The sequence below is a fragment of the Phoxinus phoxinus genome (genome assembly GCF_949152265.1).
Source record: "Phoxinus phoxinus genome assembly, chromosome: 8".
In the NCBI taxonomy this organism is placed as follows: Eukaryota; Metazoa; Chordata; class Actinopteri; order Cypriniformes; family Leuciscidae; genus Phoxinus; species Phoxinus phoxinus.
In genome coordinates this window covers 26290766-26313443 of record NC_136883.1, presented here as the reverse complement: position 1 = coordinate 26313443, position 22678 = coordinate 26290766, and the positions used below count along the sequence as shown (strand labels likewise).

The 22678-nt window shown below is 41.6% G+C and overlaps 1 protein-coding gene across 2 annotated transcripts in view; it reads left to right on the top strand.

Moving 5' to 3' along the window:
- hipk2 (homeodomain interacting protein kinase 2) overlaps positions 1 to 22678 on the top strand; it is a 97173-nt gene that overhangs the window by 68230 nt on the left and 6265 nt on the right. The window contains exons 4-12 of one of the 2 annotated variants that reach the window (XM_079620338.1): positions 770 to 889; positions 2458 to 2544; positions 5465 to 5649; positions 5769 to 5931; positions 10012 to 10141; positions 11269 to 11381; positions 14739 to 14869; positions 17212 to 17391; positions 17557 to 17877. In XM_079620338.1, the coding sequence (XP_079476464.1) occupies positions 770 to 889; positions 2458 to 2544; positions 5465 to 5649; positions 5769 to 5931; positions 10012 to 10141; positions 11269 to 11381; positions 14739 to 14869; positions 17212 to 17391; positions 17557 to 17877 (1430 nt within the window). Of the gene's footprint in view, positions 1 to 769; positions 890 to 2457; positions 2545 to 5464; positions 5650 to 5768; positions 5932 to 9918; positions 10142 to 11268; positions 11382 to 14738; positions 14870 to 17211; positions 17392 to 17556; positions 17878 to 22678 lie in introns of both variants that reach the window. The other variant, XM_079620337.1, reaches the window with a different exon arrangement.

The following is a 22678-nucleotide window of genomic DNA, read 5'->3' as shown; positions in this document are numbered from 1 at the left end:
TTTCAGCCATTTTCTTTAAAAGTTGACATGAAACGTGGTTTGCAACCCATTTTACTTACACAATCTAAAGTCATTATATTGGACAAGAAATAAATGTATAGTAAAAATGTACATTTCGACTTCGTTGACTATAGCATTTTCTATATAACCTGTTTTTGCAGCTTAGTTTCAGTAAACTGGAGAGAAACTTTGTTATTATCGTATGTCTACATATGTGACCCTGGACCACAAAACATGGGTACATTTTTTGAAATTTAGATGTATATATAAACTGAAAGCTGAATAAATAAGCTTTCCATTGATGTATGGTTTGTTAGGATATGATAATATTTGTCCGAGATACAACTATTTGAAAATCTGGAATCTGAGGGTGCAAAAAAATCTAAACATTGAAAAAAACGCCTTTAAAGTTGTCCATTTATGTTCGCGATAGTGCTGCATTCGCTCACAAAAATAAATGTTTTATATATTTATGGTAGGAAATTTACTAAATATCCTCATGGAACAGGATCTTTTCTTTAATAGCATAATGATTTTTGGCATAAAAGAAAAATCGATCATTTTGACCCATACAATGTATTGTTGGCTATTGCCACAAATATACCCGTGTGACGTATGACTGGTTTTGTGATCCAGGGTCACATATATAAAATTAGCAAGAAAATCCCCTTTTCCTTCCCCTTTAATTGTATCAAAGCAGTGAATATCCAGCACCAAATGTGTAACATAAGCTGTAAATCTCATATTGCCTGTGTTTGTCTTCCACCAGATCCGGTACATCTCTCAAACGCAGGGCTTGCCAGCAGAGTATCTGTTAAGTGCAGGGACGAAAACAACCAGGTTTTTCAACAGAGACCCCGACTCCACCTATCCTCTATGGAGACTTAAGGTAAACTCCCTCACCTTGTTCTGCTTTCACACTTCCTTAATCTTTCTCACTTGGTTTGCATATAATATACAGCAACAATGTTTTTCTCGTTCATTCCCTCACTCTCTAAACTGAGGCATCCACTACACCCTGTTAACCGACCAAGGGGCTAATGTGAGCTAAATGAGTTTTGTGTGAGACGACTTGGCAACCAGAGCAACATGGGATAAATCCTGCTTAACGCCCCGTTCTCATTCTTCCCTCTTTCATTCCTCCTTCCCCTTATGCTCTGTTTCCCTCCACATTCCCCATCCTTACTGGGCCGGTGGCTGGTTGCCCACAGTCGATAGTTTTCTCTTTAGATTAACTTTAGGTGAACTTTGCAAAGCTTCACATGGGAAAACATTGATATTATTGAACAAGTTGCATTCCTAACCCTTCATATATATGATATGGATCCAATAAAACTAGAAAAACTCCTCCTGTGTAGTCAATACCTCCTTAAACTTTTTGGCCCTCAGTGCTCGTGTCTTGGACGGTAGAAATACTTAACTCAGTGTCAAGCACTTCCCAGAGATAAGGTTTTATCTTTCATAGTTCAGGAATCTTAATGGAGTTCTCAGTTATGTTTCGTTTAAGTATCAACTTTGCCTCAGATGTTTCTCCTAAAATAATAAAAAAAGAAGACGCGTTCAGTTGACATGAAATTAAAGTGAATGGCATAGCCAAGCTAATTTTCTCTCGAAATGGGTTATTGAGAAATATTTGAGTTTATATTGAAATCGCCGATTTTTTTGTAAATCTGAGCACAAAAAACACTTGACTCTTTTCAGGAGAAAACTAAAAGAACCAGGCAACGTCAGCTCTCCATTAGTGTCTAGAAACGATTGAGATATGAAAGAGATTTAATTAGTGATTTTTCTTTTCTGTTGGTGTCATTTCAAATTCCAATTCCAAAATCTCTATCCATGTTGTAAGTCACATGTTTTCTTTCACCTATTTTAATTCAAGTGTTTCATGATGTTCCTCCGTATCCTTAAAGGGACAGTCCACCCAACAATTTAAATTCTGTCGTAATTTACTCACCCTCATGTGGTTCCAAACCTGTATGACTTTGTGCTTTCTGCAGAACATAAAAGAAGGTATTGTGAAGAATGAAAGTAAAGGCGAATGTGACATGTGAAGGCTAAGTATGGTAACCCATACTCTGAATTTGTTCTCTGCATTTAACACATCCAAGCTCAGTCATTTCCTGCCGGTATTGAGACTCAAACCCGCAACTGGGTTACCAGTGTGACTCTCCAACCATTAGGCCATGACTGCCCCAAACCACGACTGGCCTAACCAATAGGCCACGGCTGCCTCATGTTGTTTCTGTTCCAATTGACTTCCATTGTTTGGACAAAATTATTCAATATCTTCTTTTGCGTTCCAAAATAGAAAGACAGTCATAAAAGGTTTGGAACGACAAGAGGGTGAGTAAAAAAATAATTTTGGATAGAGTAATGGGGTTATTTCTGATAATGAAAGTGCTTCTCCAGTGTTTGATGATTTTTTTAAGTGGAGGCCATTTCTTTTTGTACTTCCAGACACCTGAGGACCATGAGGCAGAGACGGGGATCAAATCTAAAGAGGCTCGCAAGTACATCTTCAACTGCCTAGACGATATGGCACAGGTAGGAGTTTCTGAGTACTTTTGTTCACACCATAAAACAGAAGCAGAAATCTGGCTCATGGCTAATAATAACCTCCCTCACCTTCAAAAACGTCTCAGACTCCGTGTGGAGAGTTTCCAGTAATACTCACACCTCTGTTACGCAGAAAACGTTGATGTTATGTAACTGAGGACATGACTCAAAAGCACAATGGTGCATGGGAACCTTATACCCTTGGGAGCTATTCAGTGATAAGACACATGACTTATGACCTTTTGCTTTCTGCAAGTTATTGAAATCAGCACGCCTCATCCACCGGCCTGTCGTCAGATGTCTGAACGGTCCAGGCCAACAATGACGCAAACCTCAATTTGGATTTTCCCATAAGAACTGACTCCATCTCGCTTCATCAGATAAAAATGGCTGATCTAATTTACTGCAAATTCAGATGAATTCATGGAAATATGCTTATGCTTGGATACGCTTAATCTGTAATGTATCCATGCTCATGTCCTGTACAAAAACCTTGTTTTACAAGAATTACATCAGAGCCGCATTTTCAGGTCAGGTCCTCTGGTGCTATGATCTAAGTACGGACTTGCTCTGTAGTGCACTGCCGTACAGTCAACACAATTTCAAGAAACGTTCTTTACATTTTCATACCACTGTGCTGTTGTAAAACCTCATTAACATAAAAGGATGGGAAATGTATATTTTCAATAAAGGTATTAGAGCTACTCAAACTAACTCTAATAATGGTAATACAACAAAAAAGATGTGAACACTGTACGATAATAAACAAACAAATTAATAATAATAATAATAGTAATAATGCAGATTATAATAATAAAATGAATTATTATTAAGAAAGATAATGTATTCAATTTTATTTATTTATTAAATAAATGTATTTATTTAATAATAAATCATAATAAAATAAAACAAAATCAAATAAACAAATGAATATTGATTATTATTGTTTTATTGCTATTTCATAGAAATCACAATAAAATAAAACACTATTTGAAATCAAATTAACAAATTAGTCATAATATATTATTTATGAATAAATATTATTATATAGTATTTATTATATAATAATAATAATAATTATACAAATATATGATACAAAATGCAAACAAACAAGAATATTTTTTAATAAGGTCTTTATTTATTTAAATAAGCCACCTTAACGCGACAGTTTACATTTTAGAGGTTAAATACATCTTTATAACCTAGAATATGATTTTAGAACAACCAAACTGTGTGTGTGTGTGTGTGTGTGTGTGTGTGTGTGTGTGTGTGTGTGTGTGTGTGTGTGTGTGCGTGTGCGTGTGTGTGCGCTCAGTTTCCGCTGTTGCAGCTCTGCCAGTTTGAATGAGGAACATCTGCACTGCTGTCTCTATGATATGCACCTGTCTTTAAATTGTTGCACTCAGTGAATACGGCACTTGTGATTTCAACCGATTTAAATATGACAGTCAGATGTGAAACGGAGAGCAAGGAGAAGAATGATTATTCTCGGTTTCATCATCTTCAAGAGACAGTTCACTAAATGTGCGTGCGTAACTGTTTCTGCAAGATTTGTGTACGGCTGCTCTGCAGGCGCTCCCCTCGCTTGCGGTTCATATTCTGCGTCCTGAATGATTATTTTTTTCCTCTCGTGTCAAAGATTATTTCTTTATCATGTAGCAGGGTGATGGAAACACAGAGAGAGAGAGACAGAGCAGGACTAAAATAGCATGCATAAAAGAGGACTCTGATTTGCACTGGTGACTGGCGGTTTATCTGATAGCTCGGGGTGGTTAGACCACGGATAAACAGCATGGCGGTATGAAAAATGCGTTAGCCATCTCTGACAGGGAGTCCTAAAATAAAAAGCTCTGCTGCATTGCTTTTCACCTCTGGCAAAACACCACTATCAGACAATAAAAATGTGTTTCTTCAAATACAGGCACTTTTATGTCCCATGGGTTGATTTACAGATTTCAACTTTCAGTCTTTAAAATGTCCTCTTTGTTTGTATGTTTTTCTTTGTATATGCCTTGTATGTATAGATTAAATTGTTTTATATTTTATTATATTATCATTTATCATTTTAATACTATCATATTGAATTACATATATAATATCATATAATTTTTTCAGAATTTGTTAAATTTTTTAGATCTTCAGTATATGGCCTGAAGCATTTCTAAGAGGATCTGTAAATAGCTGTAAAATTGTGAGGGCAAACATTGGGGAATATCAGAAAGGTTATTGCTGCCCTCTGAGAAACGCTCACACTTTTTTTGACTGACAGACCTGTGTATAATAATAGAGTCGTACACGTCAAGCACTGCGGGATGTGGGAATTATTTACACTCAAATACTTGCATGCATTATTTACAAAAGCTGTACGATGTAAGCTGGATCAGAAGATACAGCTGAAAGATTTCATCATTTGAGGACACCCAGGCTTGCGTTCAACGCGCTAGGTCTGATTTATTCCGCAAATGTGGTTGCTAATTTTCTCTACTTCCTTTATTCGCGGATTAGCACTGTCCGGTGCAATTACAAATATTACCTAGATAAGCAACTTTTGTAATTTTGCATTAAAGCACTACAGCATAAAAAAAAATAAAAAAAAATCCTGCATTTTCTGTGCTGATTTTTGTGGGGAAATGATAAAATGTGTCGAATTACACCACACTTTTATTGCTAACTGAAAGCATGATTAAATTAGCCAAACTATTTCTTAAATGAACAAGCAAGAGGCAGAACATTGTGATTGTTATTGAATGTTAAATTCAATGGATTTTTGTTGGAATTCTTTTTTCTGAGGAATTCAGTGGGCACAGATTCCATTTTGATGTGTTACATCAGGAAAAGAAGGCTCTGTATGCCAGTCAATGTGTATCTCATTTCTAACCCTCATTTTTTTCTCTTTCGCTGTGTGCAGGTGAATATGACCACAGACTTGGAAGGCAGCGACATGTTGGCGGAGAAGGCAGACAGGAGGGAGTTTATTGACCTGCTGACCAAGATGCTGACCATCGACGCAGACAAGAGAATAACGCCCATAGAGACACTCAACCACCCCTTTGTCACGATGACACACTTGCTGGACTTCCCACACAGCACACAGTCAGTTCAACTACACCAACAGGAAACTTTTGGGGGGTGGGGGGTTGTAAAGGTTATGTAGTTTTATCAAATGTGTTATTGTGTTTAGATCGCTGACTATGTCCTTTTCGTTTCTGCAGCGTCAAATCCTGCTTCCAGAACATGGAGATTTGCAAGCGTCGGGTGAACATGTACGACACAGTCAATCAGAGCAAGACGCCCTTTATAACACATGTAGCTCCCAGCACCTCCACCAATCTCACCATGACCTTCAACAACCAGCTTAACACTGTGCATAGCCAGGTCAGTATCCACACACATTTACATTATCACATCTAACTAGTGACTTCCCATTACCGTATATTGTTCTTAAAGCTACACTGTGTCATTTTTTTATAAGTTGATTTTTAGCAAAAACCACTTTGTTCTTTCTAAATGATATGTGCTCATTAATGTATAATTACTTCTAACAACTAATCAAGTATTCTCGTAAGCGTAAATCTGTCATTTATAATACATACGGGGGAGCTGCTCGAATGGCGGAAGCCATGTTGCGCCTCCATCTTGAAAATACATTAGCCAAAGAGGGACATACCTGGAAATTCAAGCTTCGCCTTTCGGGTTTTTACACTCAGTTGCACCGGGACAAATGCGAGTGGGAGATTACTCGCGACTGCCAGCAGATTTGAAATAATACGGCCACCATAGGAGTTAAAACGCCCTTGGAATGGGAGGGGCTAGAAAGTAATATTCATTTGGTAGTCATATACAATTTCACCGCTAGATGGGAGTAAAATAAAGTTATAATAGGTAAACTTTCCTGTAGCTCAAACAGTAGAGCGTTGCCGCTTGCAACGGCAAGGTCATGGGTTCTATTCCCAGGGAAAGCAAGAACTGATAAGAATGTAAATGTGTACCTTGAAAATGCAATGTAAGTCGCTTTGAATTAAAGCGTCTGCCAAATGCATAAATGTAAATGTAAACCATAAATCAAGTTTGTCGTTTTTGGTGCAAGTTTCTGACCTAGCAGGGTAAAAAAAAAAAAAAAAAAAAAAAAACCCTTTAAGCTCAAATTAACAAATGTGATCAAAAAGAAAATTAGTTAATACACCACAATAAATCATCAAAATATATTCACTTATAATGAAATATAATAAATATAGTTAAATTATTGTATCATAATTGCATTAAAGCATTATTATCCTTAACCATCCTTAAACAAGACAAATGCACTTGAGAAGCACTAGAGTTCATAAATATTAAAATTATTACATTGTATATTTCTGTAATTATTTGTAATTATAATAATAATAATATATGAAATAATAAAAAAAAAAAAAAAAATAATATATATGTATACTGTGTTAAATGTTGTGCTTCAAACAAGCAATATTATGTAGTTAGATGTTTTAATGGATATGGAGACAAGATTTTTGTGGTGTATGGACCATTTTCTTTTTTGAGCACATCATAATTTTTTTTACTAACTTATGTTTCAACCTCACAACTACAGCCATGTCAGAACAAACACAACAACAAGCTACTGTATAGGCCTATGTGACAAAAATCTTCAAATATTTGAATTCAGTTGCTACCTAAACCCTTGCCGATCCCTAGTTCAGTTTAGTTTACCTTAAAGCTGCAGATAATTAATTGCATTAGACACACTGACTCAGTGGGACAATCCAAAGAAATTAGTGTAGCATTGGCCCATTGACCACTAAAAGTATTGGATGACTTCCTTCAGCGGACAGAACACCAGTCATATCATGGGCCATTTGGGCTGTGTGTGTGCGCACGCGCGTGTGCATGCGTGTGTTTCCAGCCTTGCAGCCCTCTGTCACAATGTGCTGATTAACAACATGACAGCCTCTACTTCCTGCTTGGCTTGCATTTTACCACTTTGCAGCCTTAAAGATTGCACCACTTTGTTTCCTTCTCTCCTTTTGTTTCCTCCTGTTTTGCCTCAGTGCAGTTTAGCTTCACCAGGGAGCGTTTGTCTAAACTGCTGACAGAGGGCCAGGCATGAATCCCATAATGCCTTCATTTTGAGTTCTTTGATCGGCTCAAAACGTGACTTTCCCCTTCGAATAAACATGTCTGAAGTCAAAAAGTCATGCGGCTGTAAGGTTACAGCATTCCGGCCTCTCTGTAACGTCATAAGAAGAACATTGTGTAGGGCATTCAGTGTGTTCGAAGGGAAAGCTTGTGTAGCATTAGCCAGCTGTGAGGGTGAAGTGTTTATTTTGTGTGATGAATGCCATGGCGGCGTATTGATTAACTCTCTCCCCTGGTGCTCGTCGGCCTTGCTAAACGGGGAAAATGAAAAATGAAAAGCCCTGTACTGAATTCTCCCCATACAAACCTTAATGAAAAGTCTATAATTACTAGCAGTGGCATGAGATGAAACGGTATTGCTTTAGTAACAGATGAAAGTAAATAACACTAGCTTCCATTAAACGAACTGATTTTGATGGTGCACCAGAGTTTAAGCACATCTTTTTTGTCTATTATTTTGTTAAATTCCGCCCCTTTCTTGGAAGAAATGACAGGCATTTTACATGGAAATGCACTTGGATGGTCATGTCTAGATGATAAACCTCTTCTACCTCCTTCTACCAAGGTTACAGATAGGGTTGGTTGACGAGACACTCCAAACAAATAGTTTGCAAATGCGGCAAGACTTTTTTGAAGAGGGTTACCATCTAAACATGCTCTATTCAGACTTGACCTCGAGTCATGACTTTTTTTGTGTGGAATTTTTGTGCCTTTTTATTTACTGAGATAGAACAGAACGACGTGAAAATAAAGAGGCTCAAACCCACATTTTTCATATTACCACCATAGCTCAACATTTTTATGTTTGAGCTTGCCTGCATTCCACTTAGCCATAGCTTAGGTCTGGAAGGTCTGGCTTAGGTTTAGATGGTCTGAACAGGCACATGAGATCCTGAGTAGGCTAGACTCAAACCCACATTTCCCATATGAGCTCCAAGCCTCAAAATATGAATGCTGGAGCATGTGCGCAGACCACTAAGCCATAGCTCAGACCCTTATTTTTATTTTAATAATTTTATTTTATTTTAAGTTCTGAAAAGGCACATGATTAGGAACTTGATTAGGCCAGACTCAAACCCACATTTCTCATATTAGCACCATGGCTCAACATATTGTATGTGTGCCAACCGCTAAGCCATAGCTCAGACCATTTTTTTTTATTATTTTTTTTATTTGAGAAGTTCTAAACAGGCACATGATGGCACAAAATTGTGTGTTTAAGCTTAGCCAAAGCTCAAAATGTTCTGATCGCTAAGCCATAGCTCAGACCATGTTTTTTTTTTTTTTTAATGTTTGTTTATTTTGGACATGAGAACTTGAGCAGTATAGACTCAACCCTAGATTTCCCAAATAGGTTTCGTGGCTAAAAATATGTATGCTGAAGCATGTGCACTTACTGCTAAGCCATGGCTCTGACCTTCTTTTTTGTTTTTAGCAGCCCTTTCCTCTTTCTGGCGATGTTACCGCACTCATATTTTTACTTCTGGCTATATTTTTGGCTTGTGCTTTCATTATAGAGAGAGGGTGTCTATGATGGAAGGACCTGTACAATTCTTTTGAGAAGCACATTCAGTTCACCGTTCTAGATGGAGGAGTGGGAGTTCCCTCGTTCATCAAACCTTCTAGACGCGCAAATTCCACATTGATAGATGAATAAACAGATGAATGTGCCGCAGTCAGGCCGGATTAAAAAGCACTGGAGGGGAAATCTAGAGCAGAGGCTTTGAAGAACAGAATTTTTTCTCCCCTCACCAGTTAGATCTGTGTGTATATTTAATCATAGCTTTAGCACAAAGAGGGATCATTATCTGCTGCTAATGAGACTGAGCAAATTCAATGAGTTGAAGGGTTGATGGAGACTGTAACACAAGAGCATTGATTGAAGCTCTCTCACCTCCTCTTTCCTCTTCCCTCACGCTCAATAAGTCATTTTATAGAACATGCCTGAACCTTAATGCCGTCTGCACCCAATAGCATCTAATTTGTTGAATTTGTTGTATTCGCTTTGAGAAATTACTTGACATCAAGCATGCTTCCCGTGCCTGCAGTTTTCATCAGCTAGTTTTTTTGAACATCCATCCTGCATATTGAGAAATATTGTATCATTTGCTATTCTTTGAAATTTTGCCCCCCATCCCTCTCATCGTTGTTCCACCCAATCCCCACACCCACTTCCTCATGCTTTTGTTTGTTTGTCTTTGTTTGTTTGTTTTATCCCATCGGTTCCTTTAGGCCACCAACCTGGCTCCCTCTTCCACCAGTGCCACCCTTTCCCTTACCAATCCTGATGTCTCCATACTAAATTACCAATCTGCACTCTACCAGCCTTCTGCGGCCCCCATGGCTGCCGTGGCTCCCAGGACCATGCCCCTCCAGCCCGGTGCGCCACAACTCTGCGCCGCCCGACCCGATCCCTTCCAGCAGGCCCTCATCGTCTGCCCACCTGGCTTCCAAGGTGAGCGCTGTTTTCATTTATACTAAACCCATATATCTTTGGCTGTTAAGCCTGGAACACACCAAGCCGACGCCGGCGAACTAGCGCTGATGAAAGCCGACTGTGTTGTCGCCTCGCGTCGGGGTAAAAAGCTGCACTTGAACACACCGAGAGAACTACAGCCGACTGTCAGCTAGAATGCGCATTCTGCGCCTGTGTGTAAATGTGACAACTGTCTATTTCTGCAGATATATTCGTCTATATTCGTCATGCAAAAAGGGAAACCGACGCTGCAGTGCTGCAGATACACAAACCGTAAACAAAGCAATGCGTGAAACCGTTTTGAATATCAATCCTGCTACACACTTTCTTTATTTCACTCTGCTCATGTTGATATTGAAATATTCACCAAGGAAATTCAGGTAAGATAACGTAACATTAGAACAGCCTTCTATCTGTATCGTTTTTACTTCTTTGCTCGCTGTTTTGCTATTATTATCGTGCACTGACTCGTTCAGTAAGCTGAACAGCCAATCAGAGTTCCCTCTTTCACCGACGATTTCACCGGCAATTCAACATGTCAAATCGTCCGAGACAAAGCCGACGAGGACCAATTTCAGCCGACGGTGCGGAACACACTGAGGAAACTTAGTCGGCCAAGTGCTAAAGTACTAGTTCACACATAAATTACAATTCTGCATTTTATACTTACCCTAGTGTCTCTCCGAACTTGTCTAATGTTATTTTTTCTGTTTTTAAAAAGTCTTTACCCAACTCTTTTTATATAACAGCAGTTTATAGAATCAGACAAATAGGACAAAAAACAACAACATTAAAGTATCATAAAAGTGGTCCACACGACTGGTACGCTACATGCCAAGGCCTCTTAAGCCATACAATAGATTTATGTGATGAACAGACTAAAATTTAAGTTGTTATACATTGACACTTGCTTCCAGATTCAACAATGAAAAAAAATGGAAATTTCAGTCAGATTATCATACGGATAGAAAATACACTGCCTCATTTCTGAAGGATCATGTGACACTGAAGATAAGAGTAATTGCTTCTGAAAAATTCATGAAACAGAATGAGCTGTTTCATAAATTTGGCCATCTAATTATGTTTACCTTGTTATTTCTTCCCAGGTTTGCAAGCATCACCCTCTAAACACACTGGCTACTCAGTGCGGATGGAGAATGCAGTTCCCATAGTAACACAGGCCCAACCTCTACAGATCCAGCCAGGCCTTCTGACACAGGTATAGCCAGACATTGCCCCCATTGCCATAGCAATACAAAGCCACATTTCCTAAACTAATTACACCCCTCTGCCTTTCCCAAATTCTCAATTATATCCGAGTTTGGCTCCAACCATTGAGCAATTAGCATGACCTACTTTTTTTTTTAATGATAAAAGTATAATTCACTTTCCCTTTAACAAAATTAAGAAGACACTCTCATTTCATGGCAAATAGATTAATTGAAGCCAGGTTGGATTTCTCTCATAATGCTCGTCTGTATCAACGGGAGTGACCTGCCTTTACCCTGCCAGAGATTTTACCCCACTGATGGTTTGCTTTCCTGCTTCCACTAAGGTCCAGGGAACTCTGCTCCTTTCCTGGAGTTAGAGGAAGTCAAGCTTTGATGAGCAAGGCTGAGGTTGGCTTTAAATGAGGTCTGTGAGTGCTGAGGGATTTGTCTACCCTCTGGAGCCGCAAGGAAGGGCCCAGACGGCTTTTCAAATTTGAGACAGGGTGGGGAGGTTCAGAGCCGTTTAGCTAATTTGTCATTTATCCTCAACATTTCCTAGAGCTCTGACTGCTGTTTTAAGACTCTACTCTTCTGCTTAAAAGAATAGTTCAGCCAAAAATTACAATTATTTACTCACACTCATTGTGTCATTGTGTGACTTACTTTCTTCAGTGGAACATAAAAGGTGAATTTTTGAGCAATATTCTGGCCACACTTTTACATTGAATGAATGTGAAGGAGGAGAGTAGCTGTGAAGCTCCAACATGACAAAATAAATGGCATAAAAGTATCAGAAAAGTAGTCCATATGTGTTATTTTCCAAGTCTTCTGAAGCGTTGTGTGAGGAACAGACCAGAATTTAAGTCGATATTTACTGAAACTCTTGATATGCATTCTAGCTGTCCTTGGCATGTTCATGAAATACACAATTTGTGAATGAATCATTGTTTTGAATTAGATCTTTTCAGTGAATCTGTTGATCCGTTTATAAAAGTAGACTGAATAACTGATAAACAAATTAAACTGAAACAAATTAGCCTTTTTCGTGACTACACTCTATTTCTTAAGTACTTTACAGTGTCTTTATTGTTCCTCACTTTCAGGAAAGCCTGTGCATAAAGTCCACGGGTGATTATTGTGGCACTGCATTGGGAAAGGCAGTTTGTTCAGAGTAAAGTTTGGGGATACTTGTTTATCATTTCTCCAGGGCCTCAACCGCCCATTCTTCTCCTCTTCAACCCAATCAGCCAGACCACATCGCTCCTGTTGCCAGTGGAGTGGGATTCTAGAAGGCCTCAGCTTTTATCTAGAACAGGAATGCAGAAAATGCGAAAACAATTGGCGAGAGAGCGGCGGTGCTTTCAGAGCCCTGGGGGTGACAAAAGGCTTTCACCCCGTGAGGGCGGAAAAGCTGTTAGGGGGGTAGTCGCAGAGATGGCCTTGCATGGAAAACTCTTATCTGGGTTAGCGTTCCAGGCCAGACGGAACAATTACACAACCCGACCCAGAGTGAGAAAGGAGGATGCAAAGTGTCAGGAATGTAGGCAAAGGGCTTTGGGGACATAGTTCTGATGAAATTATTTGTGTCATGGGCAGACAAAGTATGTTGCGGTGTTGCCACATACTCAAAGTATGCACTTTTAGGCAAAGTTAATGCTAAATTAAATAGGGTGCTAAATGTAAAAAAAAAAAAAAAAAACGTTTCTGAAAAAAACTAACTGTTTCTCTCAGTATTTATTAATAAAGCACTTCAAAAATAAAACAAATGACAATGATAAGCTGATTATAGTTTGAGAGTAACTTTGCTTGCTCAAATAATACCAATTAATCCCATTCACACCTTAAATTGCCAGAATTCCTGAAAAAGGCCCAGATTCACACCTCTCACATTGATTGAATGCCTTTCAAAAATCGCAAAAGCATTTTTTTCCCCACTTTTTCCCCCCATCACTCCTCCTTTTTGTGCAAGTGCTGTGGCCCATACAGATGGGCCGGTAAATAGATGTGCAAAGAGTATTAAAGAAACAATTCATTAGTTGTGCATTAAACTGCTAATCAATAAAGCTGCATTAAACTATTAGAGTTGCAGGCACTCAAGCTCACGTCTCTGGGCAAATTATGCCTGGCACTCCTCGCTCTCCTCACCCGCCATACAAAACAGCTCCTCACAAAGCCTCTGAATGGGGGCCCCTGAATTTAATTAAAGTCAGAGCTGATTTGGAAAATGTCTAGCACATCAGCACACTGCCTGGGAGATGCCACATCTCTTTATTAAGGCTGGGTCTTATCTTTTTTTATAGACATGAGCCAAGGCCGTACGCAGTATGCAGGGCCCCATCTCAGGCCCTCATCTATGTAGATACGGTGCCAAGGTATCGAGGGACAGAAATGAATGAAGTTCCAACGAAAGTGGCTCAAGCTTTTTTGTTATTCCACAGGGAGATCTTTTATGTTGTCCATAATTTGCTGCTTCACAGCCATCCTGCTCGCTGCTTCATTTTCAGACTGAGAGAATAATTACTGAAGAAGATGGGTGCATTCTAAAATTTGTTATCTCTTCTGTACATATTTAGTTATTTTCTTACTCAGTATGTTTGTGTTGTTTTCCCGTACAAATATCTAAAACAAATTAAATCACCATACATTTACGTGAGAAGCCAAATTACTTGTTTTCTGAACAATTGATCAAAATTAAGTGAGTTCATTTTGAAAGAAAAAAAAATATGAGGTCCGAAAAATATTCCTCTGTGATTTAACTTTATTTTTCTGACCCTATTGGCAGATAGTTTTCTGGTTTTAAGCATAAACTCAATTTGATCAATTTTTCAGAAAACTAAATTTAATATCTTAAATAATTGTGCATCTCCAGTAAAGGAATCTTGATTTAATAATGTTTAAATATTTGTACTGGAAATAAAAAGTATGAAAACCATTTTCTGCAGTGTGTGATGTCTCTAGGCCCAAACGCTGATGCTGCTGTGTCTTAAATAACTAAATGACCCCTTTGGTGGTTGTTTGGCACAGTTTATCACTTACTAGCGGTCATTTCTCTAAATAGCCATATCCTTTTTCTCCTCTCTTGAAATATGTGGGTGCAGTCCCCTGGCCTGTTTAGCTGAGGTGCAACCCTGCGATTTGATGTGCCGGGTTACGGGGTCTTTACACTGACTGCAATTAAACAGCTTGAGGTCACGGAGTCCGTGTGCTGTTGGTTGCTAGTAGGCGTTCATATCCCACTCGACTGCAATCCAACTAAATTGGATCACATGAGCTCTACTATCTGTAGATGTTTTGACCTTCTGCTGGAGATGTTCCACACTTTTTTGGTGCTAACCCTCTGTTTTCCTTCCATCCTGACCTTGCAGCAGGCCTGGCCATCTGGTACTCAACAGATTCTCCTTCCGCCAGCGTGGCAGCAGCTCACACACACTTCAGTGCAACACGCCACGGTCATCCCCGACTCCATGACCAGTTCGCAGCCTCTGGCCAACTGGAGGTTAGTTCCCACTATACCATTTTGACTGCCATTTTGTTTGACCGTTGGCAAATGGGGAGTGTTCGAGAAACCATCATTTTTGCAATAGATTCAAACAGTGCCCGTCCACTTTTTCAACTGCTTTGATTCTTTAAGTATTTTTAAGGGTTTAAGAGTTTTAAGCCATGAACCAAACCAACCAGCTACAAGGTGAATCAAAAATGTATTAAAAAACGATGGAGAATATAAAACTTTGTTGTTGATTTTTTTTGTTTATTACAAAATACACATATTATGCATATTTATTTATTTTTCCAAATATGGAAATATTTTAAATAAGTAAATATTTAAGTTGGGAGACTGACTATAATGTAATAACATAACAATATTTATTGAGAGTGGGTGCTAAAGTGTTAATTTGATTGTCGCAATTATCTGATTGGTGGAGATTTCTTTGCAGAATCATGGGTAAATCATTGTTTTTCACCAAGAATTCCGTTGTTGAACATTGTTATTTGAAAAAATAATTCAAAATAATGCAGGCTGAGGGCTTCAACAAAAGCATTTCCCATAGGTTAGCACCCTCGTAGCTCAGAGTTGGTCTGTCTTTAAAAGTTTATAAGTTATCGTTCAAAATCAATTCCCTATGGAGAAAATGTGATTTTTACTTCTGGAACCCAACTGTTTCACTCTATTTCGTTGAGATGTTGGTGCCACAGAAGCTTTTAATTTTTGTTTCTTTTATTTAGCTGAGCAGATCTGGTAAAATTTCGTCATGTTTAATAGGGATTCCATTAGTATTTCAAAACCAATTATATCCTCACAAAAACATAACTTATACCGTGCTGATTATAAACAGGTCATGTGGAACTCAACCGATCTGTTTTACGATATCATGACTGGTGATGCATATATTTCACGATAGTTCAGTACCGCAACACTGGGTTTTAATAATCTCCTAGATTATTAAACTAAGCAGATTGAATTATCTAGGTTGCTTAGTCTGCAAATGCACCTACAAAGCCAACATGCCTTTGAATTATTCATTTGGAATGCAGGAAGAGAATATTTTAAGACTGATACTCATTATATTCTGGATTCGTTTAGAATTCATGTTTGGTTTCTTGTATTAGAGCAGTGAGTGCAGGAGCGTGTCTATGGCTAGGACAGGGTAATGGAGTCAGGTCGTGCTGACCTGCATGATGTGAACGTATTACAGAAGAATATCTGCAGATCATCACATCAGCGCCTTAAGCTCAGCCTGGAGGGCTCTATAGTCCCAGTCCGGTTGGAAAAGTGTCACACTTTTACTGCAGAGATCCTCCTCTGAGATCTATTGCTGTTCTCTTCTCTTCTCCTCTGCTGTTTGCTGCAGTCACTGCTGCCTCCTCTGGCCAAATGTTGCATTGCATTTATTCTTCATTGAGATACAGTTGTAGTTGATGATTGAAGAAGATGGTACAGATATCTAAATTCTAGTTAGTAAAAAATAACAGTTTATTTATTAATTTTGAGTATTGCTGTAGTATCAAATAATTTTGAAAAAAAAAATGATGACATTACATCAAGGAGTTTCATAAATCTGTTTTATCTGTAGAATATTTGTGTTCTCCAGTAGAGCATTGTACACTACAAATATCCTATTTTTAATTGTTATGTGGGTTTGGTTTGACGGTATAACATTTAAACATCCTTAAAAATAAGGTACAGTAAATTCACACAAAAAAGCTAAATATCACAAAATGCTAAGAATAATTTTTTTATGTATCTTGAATTTCAGTACCATTTTTAGGTCTCTAAAGCTAAATTATTTAGTAAAAATAAAAATTTTTAAATCAAAAGAGAAGTAGACTCAATAAGTGTATTTTGTCTCATTCCATTTCCTTTATCATTTGGATTAAGCATATCTATTCATATCATCTTTGGCAATTTTTCTAGCCAGTTAAATTTGGCTTGTTGAAAGAATATTTAGAATACTTACAAGTTACTGATCAAACAGATTATTTTATATTAATATTATTATATATTAATATACACTACTGCTCAAACGTTTGTTGTCAGGAAGAATTTTTTCAAAGCAATTAATCAGCGTATTAGAAGGATTTCTGAAAGATCATGTGACACTGAAGACTGGAGTAATGATGCTGAAAATTCAGCTTTGCCTTCACAGGAATACATTGCACTTAAAATAGAAACACAAATTTTTAGATTGCAATAGTATTTCATAATAATAATCTGTTTTACTATATTTGTGATCTTATAAATGCTTAAAAGTTTAAAGCTTTGGACTTCTTTCAAAAACATTACTGATTGGTAGTGTAGTCTTTATAGGGCATGCTTTAATAAAGCTTGTTTCGTTTCAGGAATTCACATCCCCATGGCAGCCATTACAATCCCATTATGCAACAGCCAACCTTACTGGCGGGTCACGTCACCCTGCCCTCTCAGCAACCTCTCAATGTGGGGGTGGCTCATGTCATGAGACAGCCATCAAACAACAGCTCCTCCTCCAAAAAGAACAAGCAGCACCAGATAAACAACAGGTCAGAAAACCCTTACTAATAAAACTTAGACGGTTTTACCATGGCATCAGATGGGAATATTCATATACGTTGGTATTTAAATGGTACCTCAATGAATGCCATGGTATAATGTTAAAAAAACATTCATACCGAAATGAACTTTAGAATTGTTTTATTCTTTCTCAGGAACGTGTCCGCATACGACGCGCCCTCCACCCAGCCTGTGACGTCACCACAGCGCTCCAAACGAGTGAAGGAGAACACCCCTCCTCGGTGCGCCGTGGTTCAGAACGGCCCGTCTTCGACATGTGCCCCATCACAGACCTGTGGGGGAGGGGGATGGGGAGGCGAGCAGACATGTAGCACCACTCGAGACCACCACGGTCAACACAACCCACCGCGTCAAACCATCGTCATTCCCGACACTCCCAGCCCGGCCGTCAGCATCATCACCATCAGCAGCGACACGGATGAGGAGGACGACCTCAAACAGCCCACTAACACCAGGTCAGAAAAATGGGACGAGCCATTTTAGCACACATTAGTTCTCTTTCTAACATTCGTTCGGTATCTCACTATGGGAACGCCTCTGGGCGTGACCGATCGCGGAAGCACCAATTACACCACGTCTGCCAAATATGGCAGACCAATCGCTGCAGCGATCAGGGAGTCCCTCTCCCTGTATATAAACCGCAGGTACCTGCCGTTTCGTCATTCTCGCTCTCTTCCCCGTGGAAGATTTCGGAAGCTGTCCTCAGCAGACTTTGGGAACTATTTGCTTAACAGTTTTCAGACGGAGCCGGCAGGTAACGTCACAAACGCAATACTTTCCTGAAGTGGTTGAGTGACTTCGTCACTTAAGAGTGCGATAACTAACGTGTCAAGACGAGTTTTCCTGCTCTTAAGTTTTTCTATCCCTTTTCCAAGTTTTTCTGGGCGCTTACCACGCACCAAAAAAATAAGGAAAATAAGATAGCTCTCTATTCGCGACACAGCTCCGTACCAGTTATCACGTTGTGTGAAAGCTTACCGTACGAAGAGAGTGCAGCCCCATCATCATGGCCACCGCGATAGAACCGGAGAGTCCCGGAGGAAAAGGTCGTCCTCCGCATCCGTGTGCTTGTGGAATGTGGATTTCTGCTAAGGATACACACGGCCTCTGCATCTCCTGTCTGGGCGCTAAACACGCTCAGGCCGCGCTGTCCAACCCCGAGGGCTGCCCGCACTGTGCTACGTTCTCGTCTAAGACCCGAGAAAGGAGACTCCGCGTGGCTATAGCTGGAAAAGCGGACCCATGCCTCTCTGCTCAACCCAGAGAGGAGCCCATGGATTGTCCTCAGGCCACCTGCTCATGGGCAGATATGATGGAGAAGGTATCACCCGTCCTTCCCCCGCTGTTCGATCCGTTAGCGGGAGAGGAAGATGACGATGATGAGGTGTTGTCGAACATACTCGAGGACGAGGATGACGACGACGAAGATGCCATTCTTCCCCTGAACCAGTCCCGACCGCCGAGCGCACAGGATGAGAGTTCACCCTCCCCTGTACAGGTGGACACGGATCTAATCGAGGTCTGTCGCAGGGCCGCGACTAGATTATCGATTGACTGGCCATCCCAACAGGCAGGTCAAGGGGCTGAAAGAGACCTGTATGATGGAAGGAGACTTCCGTCACGTCTCCCGCCAGCGAGGCAGTTTATTCCGGCCGTCCCGGCCTGTGTGGCTGAAATGAAAAAGTTTTGGGATAAGCCTTTTTCACATCGAGTGCCCGTTAAGGGTTTCTCAAGGCTTGATGTTCAGGGGATGGAGGATCTAGGGATGGCGGATCCTCCCCCTGTGGAAACATCGGTGGCAAATCACCTGCACCCTGGCCGCAGAGCAGCGCTCTCTTCAACCGGAGCCTCGCTGCCAGGGAAAACAGAGCGCTTTGCCGCCTCTGTTTTCCAAAAGATCTACAAATCAACGGCTCTGTCAGTTCGCGCTTTGAACGCGACGTCCCTCCTTACAGCCTATCAAGCGGAGCTATTAGAGGAGATGGGTCGTCAGCTGGACTCCGGATCTCCCAACCCAGTGCTCTGGGAGGAGATATGCGTCATCGCAGATTTGAACCTGCGCACGTCACGCGGAGCAGTTCAAAGCTGCGGACGGAGTATGGGCTTAGCAGTCGTGGGAGAAAGATCTCTGTGGCTGGGTTTGTCTGGACTCTCTGACAAAGAGAAAGCAGAGTTTTTGGATGCCCCGATAGATCCAAAGGCTATGTTTGGCTCCACGGTAACTGCGATGCGGCAGCAGTGCGATCTGCGAAAGAGAGAGGGGGAAGCTTTCCAGGCCTGTCTCCCCAGAAAGCCGGCGGCTCGGCCTTATCATCCGAGCCGGCCGAACTTCAGACCCTCAGGGAGAGGGGGGCACTCAGATTATCAGTCTTCCCGCCCCGCTCCGCCACAACCGCCGAACAACACGGCCCCACAGTCAAAGCCCGGTTTTGTGAGGCCAAAACAGTCTTTCGCGGCCGCAGCAGCAAGACACCGACCGGCCGCCCCCCAGGGGAATAAGAAGAGGCGGTCGACCTGATACGTCAGTTCGGCAGCAGGAAGGGTTGGTAGACAGCACCCTGGGTTTCTCTGTCCCATCCCTTCAGAACGATTCCTCTCTCCCTCCCGCGGGGAAGAGGAGAAGGAATTCAGAGGTAAATTGTGTTCGTGTGGACAGTTCAGAGTCCAATGTGTGCGGGAATGTGGCCAATGTTCTGCTAGTGCCCCCCAAGAGATCGTTTCCCCCTCCACGTTCGAGGTCCGTTACGAGGGAGGAAGATCTAACGTTCACAAACATCCCCTCAAAAATAAAATTTTCTCTGACGCATCCAGGTCAAGGACCGAGGGCGCAGTGTGTGATAAGAAAAGAAAAAGATCACAGAAAATTAAAACAATCACAAACACAGACCGACATAACTCCTTCACTGGAGCGGTCTCCCCCCCCTTTGCCGCTAGAGGGTGCTGCTGCACCTCTAGTGAGCGAGGACGGGAAGGGCCCACTCGCTGCTCAGGCAGTGAACTGGCGCGCATGCGCAGTTCATCCCTGGGTATTAACCACTGTAGAGAGGGGATACAGGCTTCAATTCGCTGTAAAACCTCCTCTGTTCAATGGAGTGGTTATTTCAGTGGCCAAAGGGGAAGCAGCTCTGGTTTTAGAGGAAGAAATAGCCTCTTTAATAAGAAAGAAAGTGATAAGAGTGATTCCAACGGAAGAAAGCCAGAAGGGCTTCTACTCCCGTTATTTTGTGATTCCCAAGAGAGGGGGAGGTCTCCGTCCCATTCTGGATTTACGGGTCCTCAACAGACACCTCAGAAAATACAATTTCAAAATGCTGTCTGTCAAAACATTGTGTCAAAATATTCGGCAAGGAGACTGGTTCACCTCAGTGGATCTCCAGGACGCATATTTTCACATAGATATTTTTCCTGCGCACAGGAAATATCTGAGGTTCGCCTATCAAGGCACAGCATACGAGTATACGAGAATACCATTTGGCCTCGCTTTAGCACCTCGAGTATTCAGCAAGTGTGTGGAAGGAGCCCTGACTCCGTTAAGGAGATCAGGGGTCAGGATTTCATCATATCTGGACGATCTGCTCATCTGCGCGCCGCTCCGACGGCAGGCAGAGAGCGACACTCACACACTAGTGACGCATATGGAGAGATTAGGTTTCAGAATAAACCAAACGAAGAGTTGTCTATCTCCGTCCCAGGAAATAGTATACCTAGGCCTCAGGTTAAACTCGGTGACGTTTCGAGCCTTCCTATCAGAGGAACGCATCAAGACGTTTCACAGCTGCCTCTCCCTTTTTCAACGAGGGAGATCAGTCTCTTTCAGAATGTGTCTTCGGCTTCTAGGACTGATGGCCTCAACTGTATCAGTGGTTCCCCTAGGACTGTTGCGAATGAGGGATTTTCAGAACTGGACAGCGTCACAGGGCATTCGCCCCAGGAGCCGCCTCAGCCGCAGAGTGCGCGTCTCACCAGAATGCACGAACGCGCTATATCATTGGAGGGCCCCGTCTTTCCTCGGGACAGGATGCCCTCTGGGTCCTATCGTACTAAGAAAAGTGGTGACGACGGACGCATCTCTCACAGGCTGGGGCGCAGTGCTCGAGGGCAGAACAGTGAGAGGAGTTTGGTCTCCCACACTGAGAGAGAAGCACATACATTTTCTAGAGCTACTGACAGTGTTTCTAGCTCTGAGACATTTTGTGCAATTTCTCAAGAATCATCATGTATTGGTCAGGACAGACAATACAACGGCGATAGCCTACATAAATCGTCAGGGAGGAGTGCGTTCTCACGCGCTTCACATGGTAGCGAAGAGACTGATTATGTGGAGCAGCAGGACCTTCCTGTCATTACGCGCGACGCATGTCCCGGGAATAATGAACAGGGGAGCGGATCTACTGTCCAGAGGGAATCCCCTGTACGGGGAGTGGAGACTCCACCCCCAGGTGATCCTCATGTTGTGGCAGAGATTCGGCCAAGCTGCCGTAGATCTCTACGCATCGCACGAAGACGCACAATGTCCCCTGTTCTTTTCTCTGGTCGGCGACGATGCACCATTGGGTGTGGATGCTCTAGCCCACGAGTGGCCAAACGAGTTACTGTATGCGTTCCCTCCGTTGAGCTTGATCGAGCCGACACTGCGGAGGGTTCGAGAACGCAGACATGTGATGATTCTGATCGCGCCATACTGGCCGGGGAGACTGTGGGTGGCGGAGATTGCGCAACTGCTCTACGACCAACCTTGGCCGTTACCAGCGCGCAGGGATCTCCTCTCACAAGCACGGGGGGAAATATTCCATCCTTCCCCTCAGAAGCTAGCTCTCTGGGCCTGGCCCGTGAGAGGATGAATCTGAGCACAGCCGGGTTACCTCCGAAGGTTATTGAAACGATTCAGAACGCAAGAGCTGCCTCGACTCGTTCTCTTTATAATCTCAAATGGAGAGTGTTTGAAGAATGGTGCGCAGACAGGAACATTGTTCCATTCTTGTGCTCTGTTTCGGACGTGCTGTGTTTCCTTCAGGACCTCCTGGACAAAGGCAGAGCTTTTTCCACGGTTAAGGTTTACCTGTCCGCTATATCGGCGTGTCATGTGGGTATTGATTCGGGTACTATTGGCCAGCACCCTCTAGTCTGTCGATTTATGAGAGGTGCACGTAGGCTACATCCAGTATCAAAACCGCTGGTTCCGCCATGGGATTTGTCTGTGATTCTGAACGCGCTCTCTAATGCCCCGTTCGAGCCCATTGAGGAGATTGCCTTAAA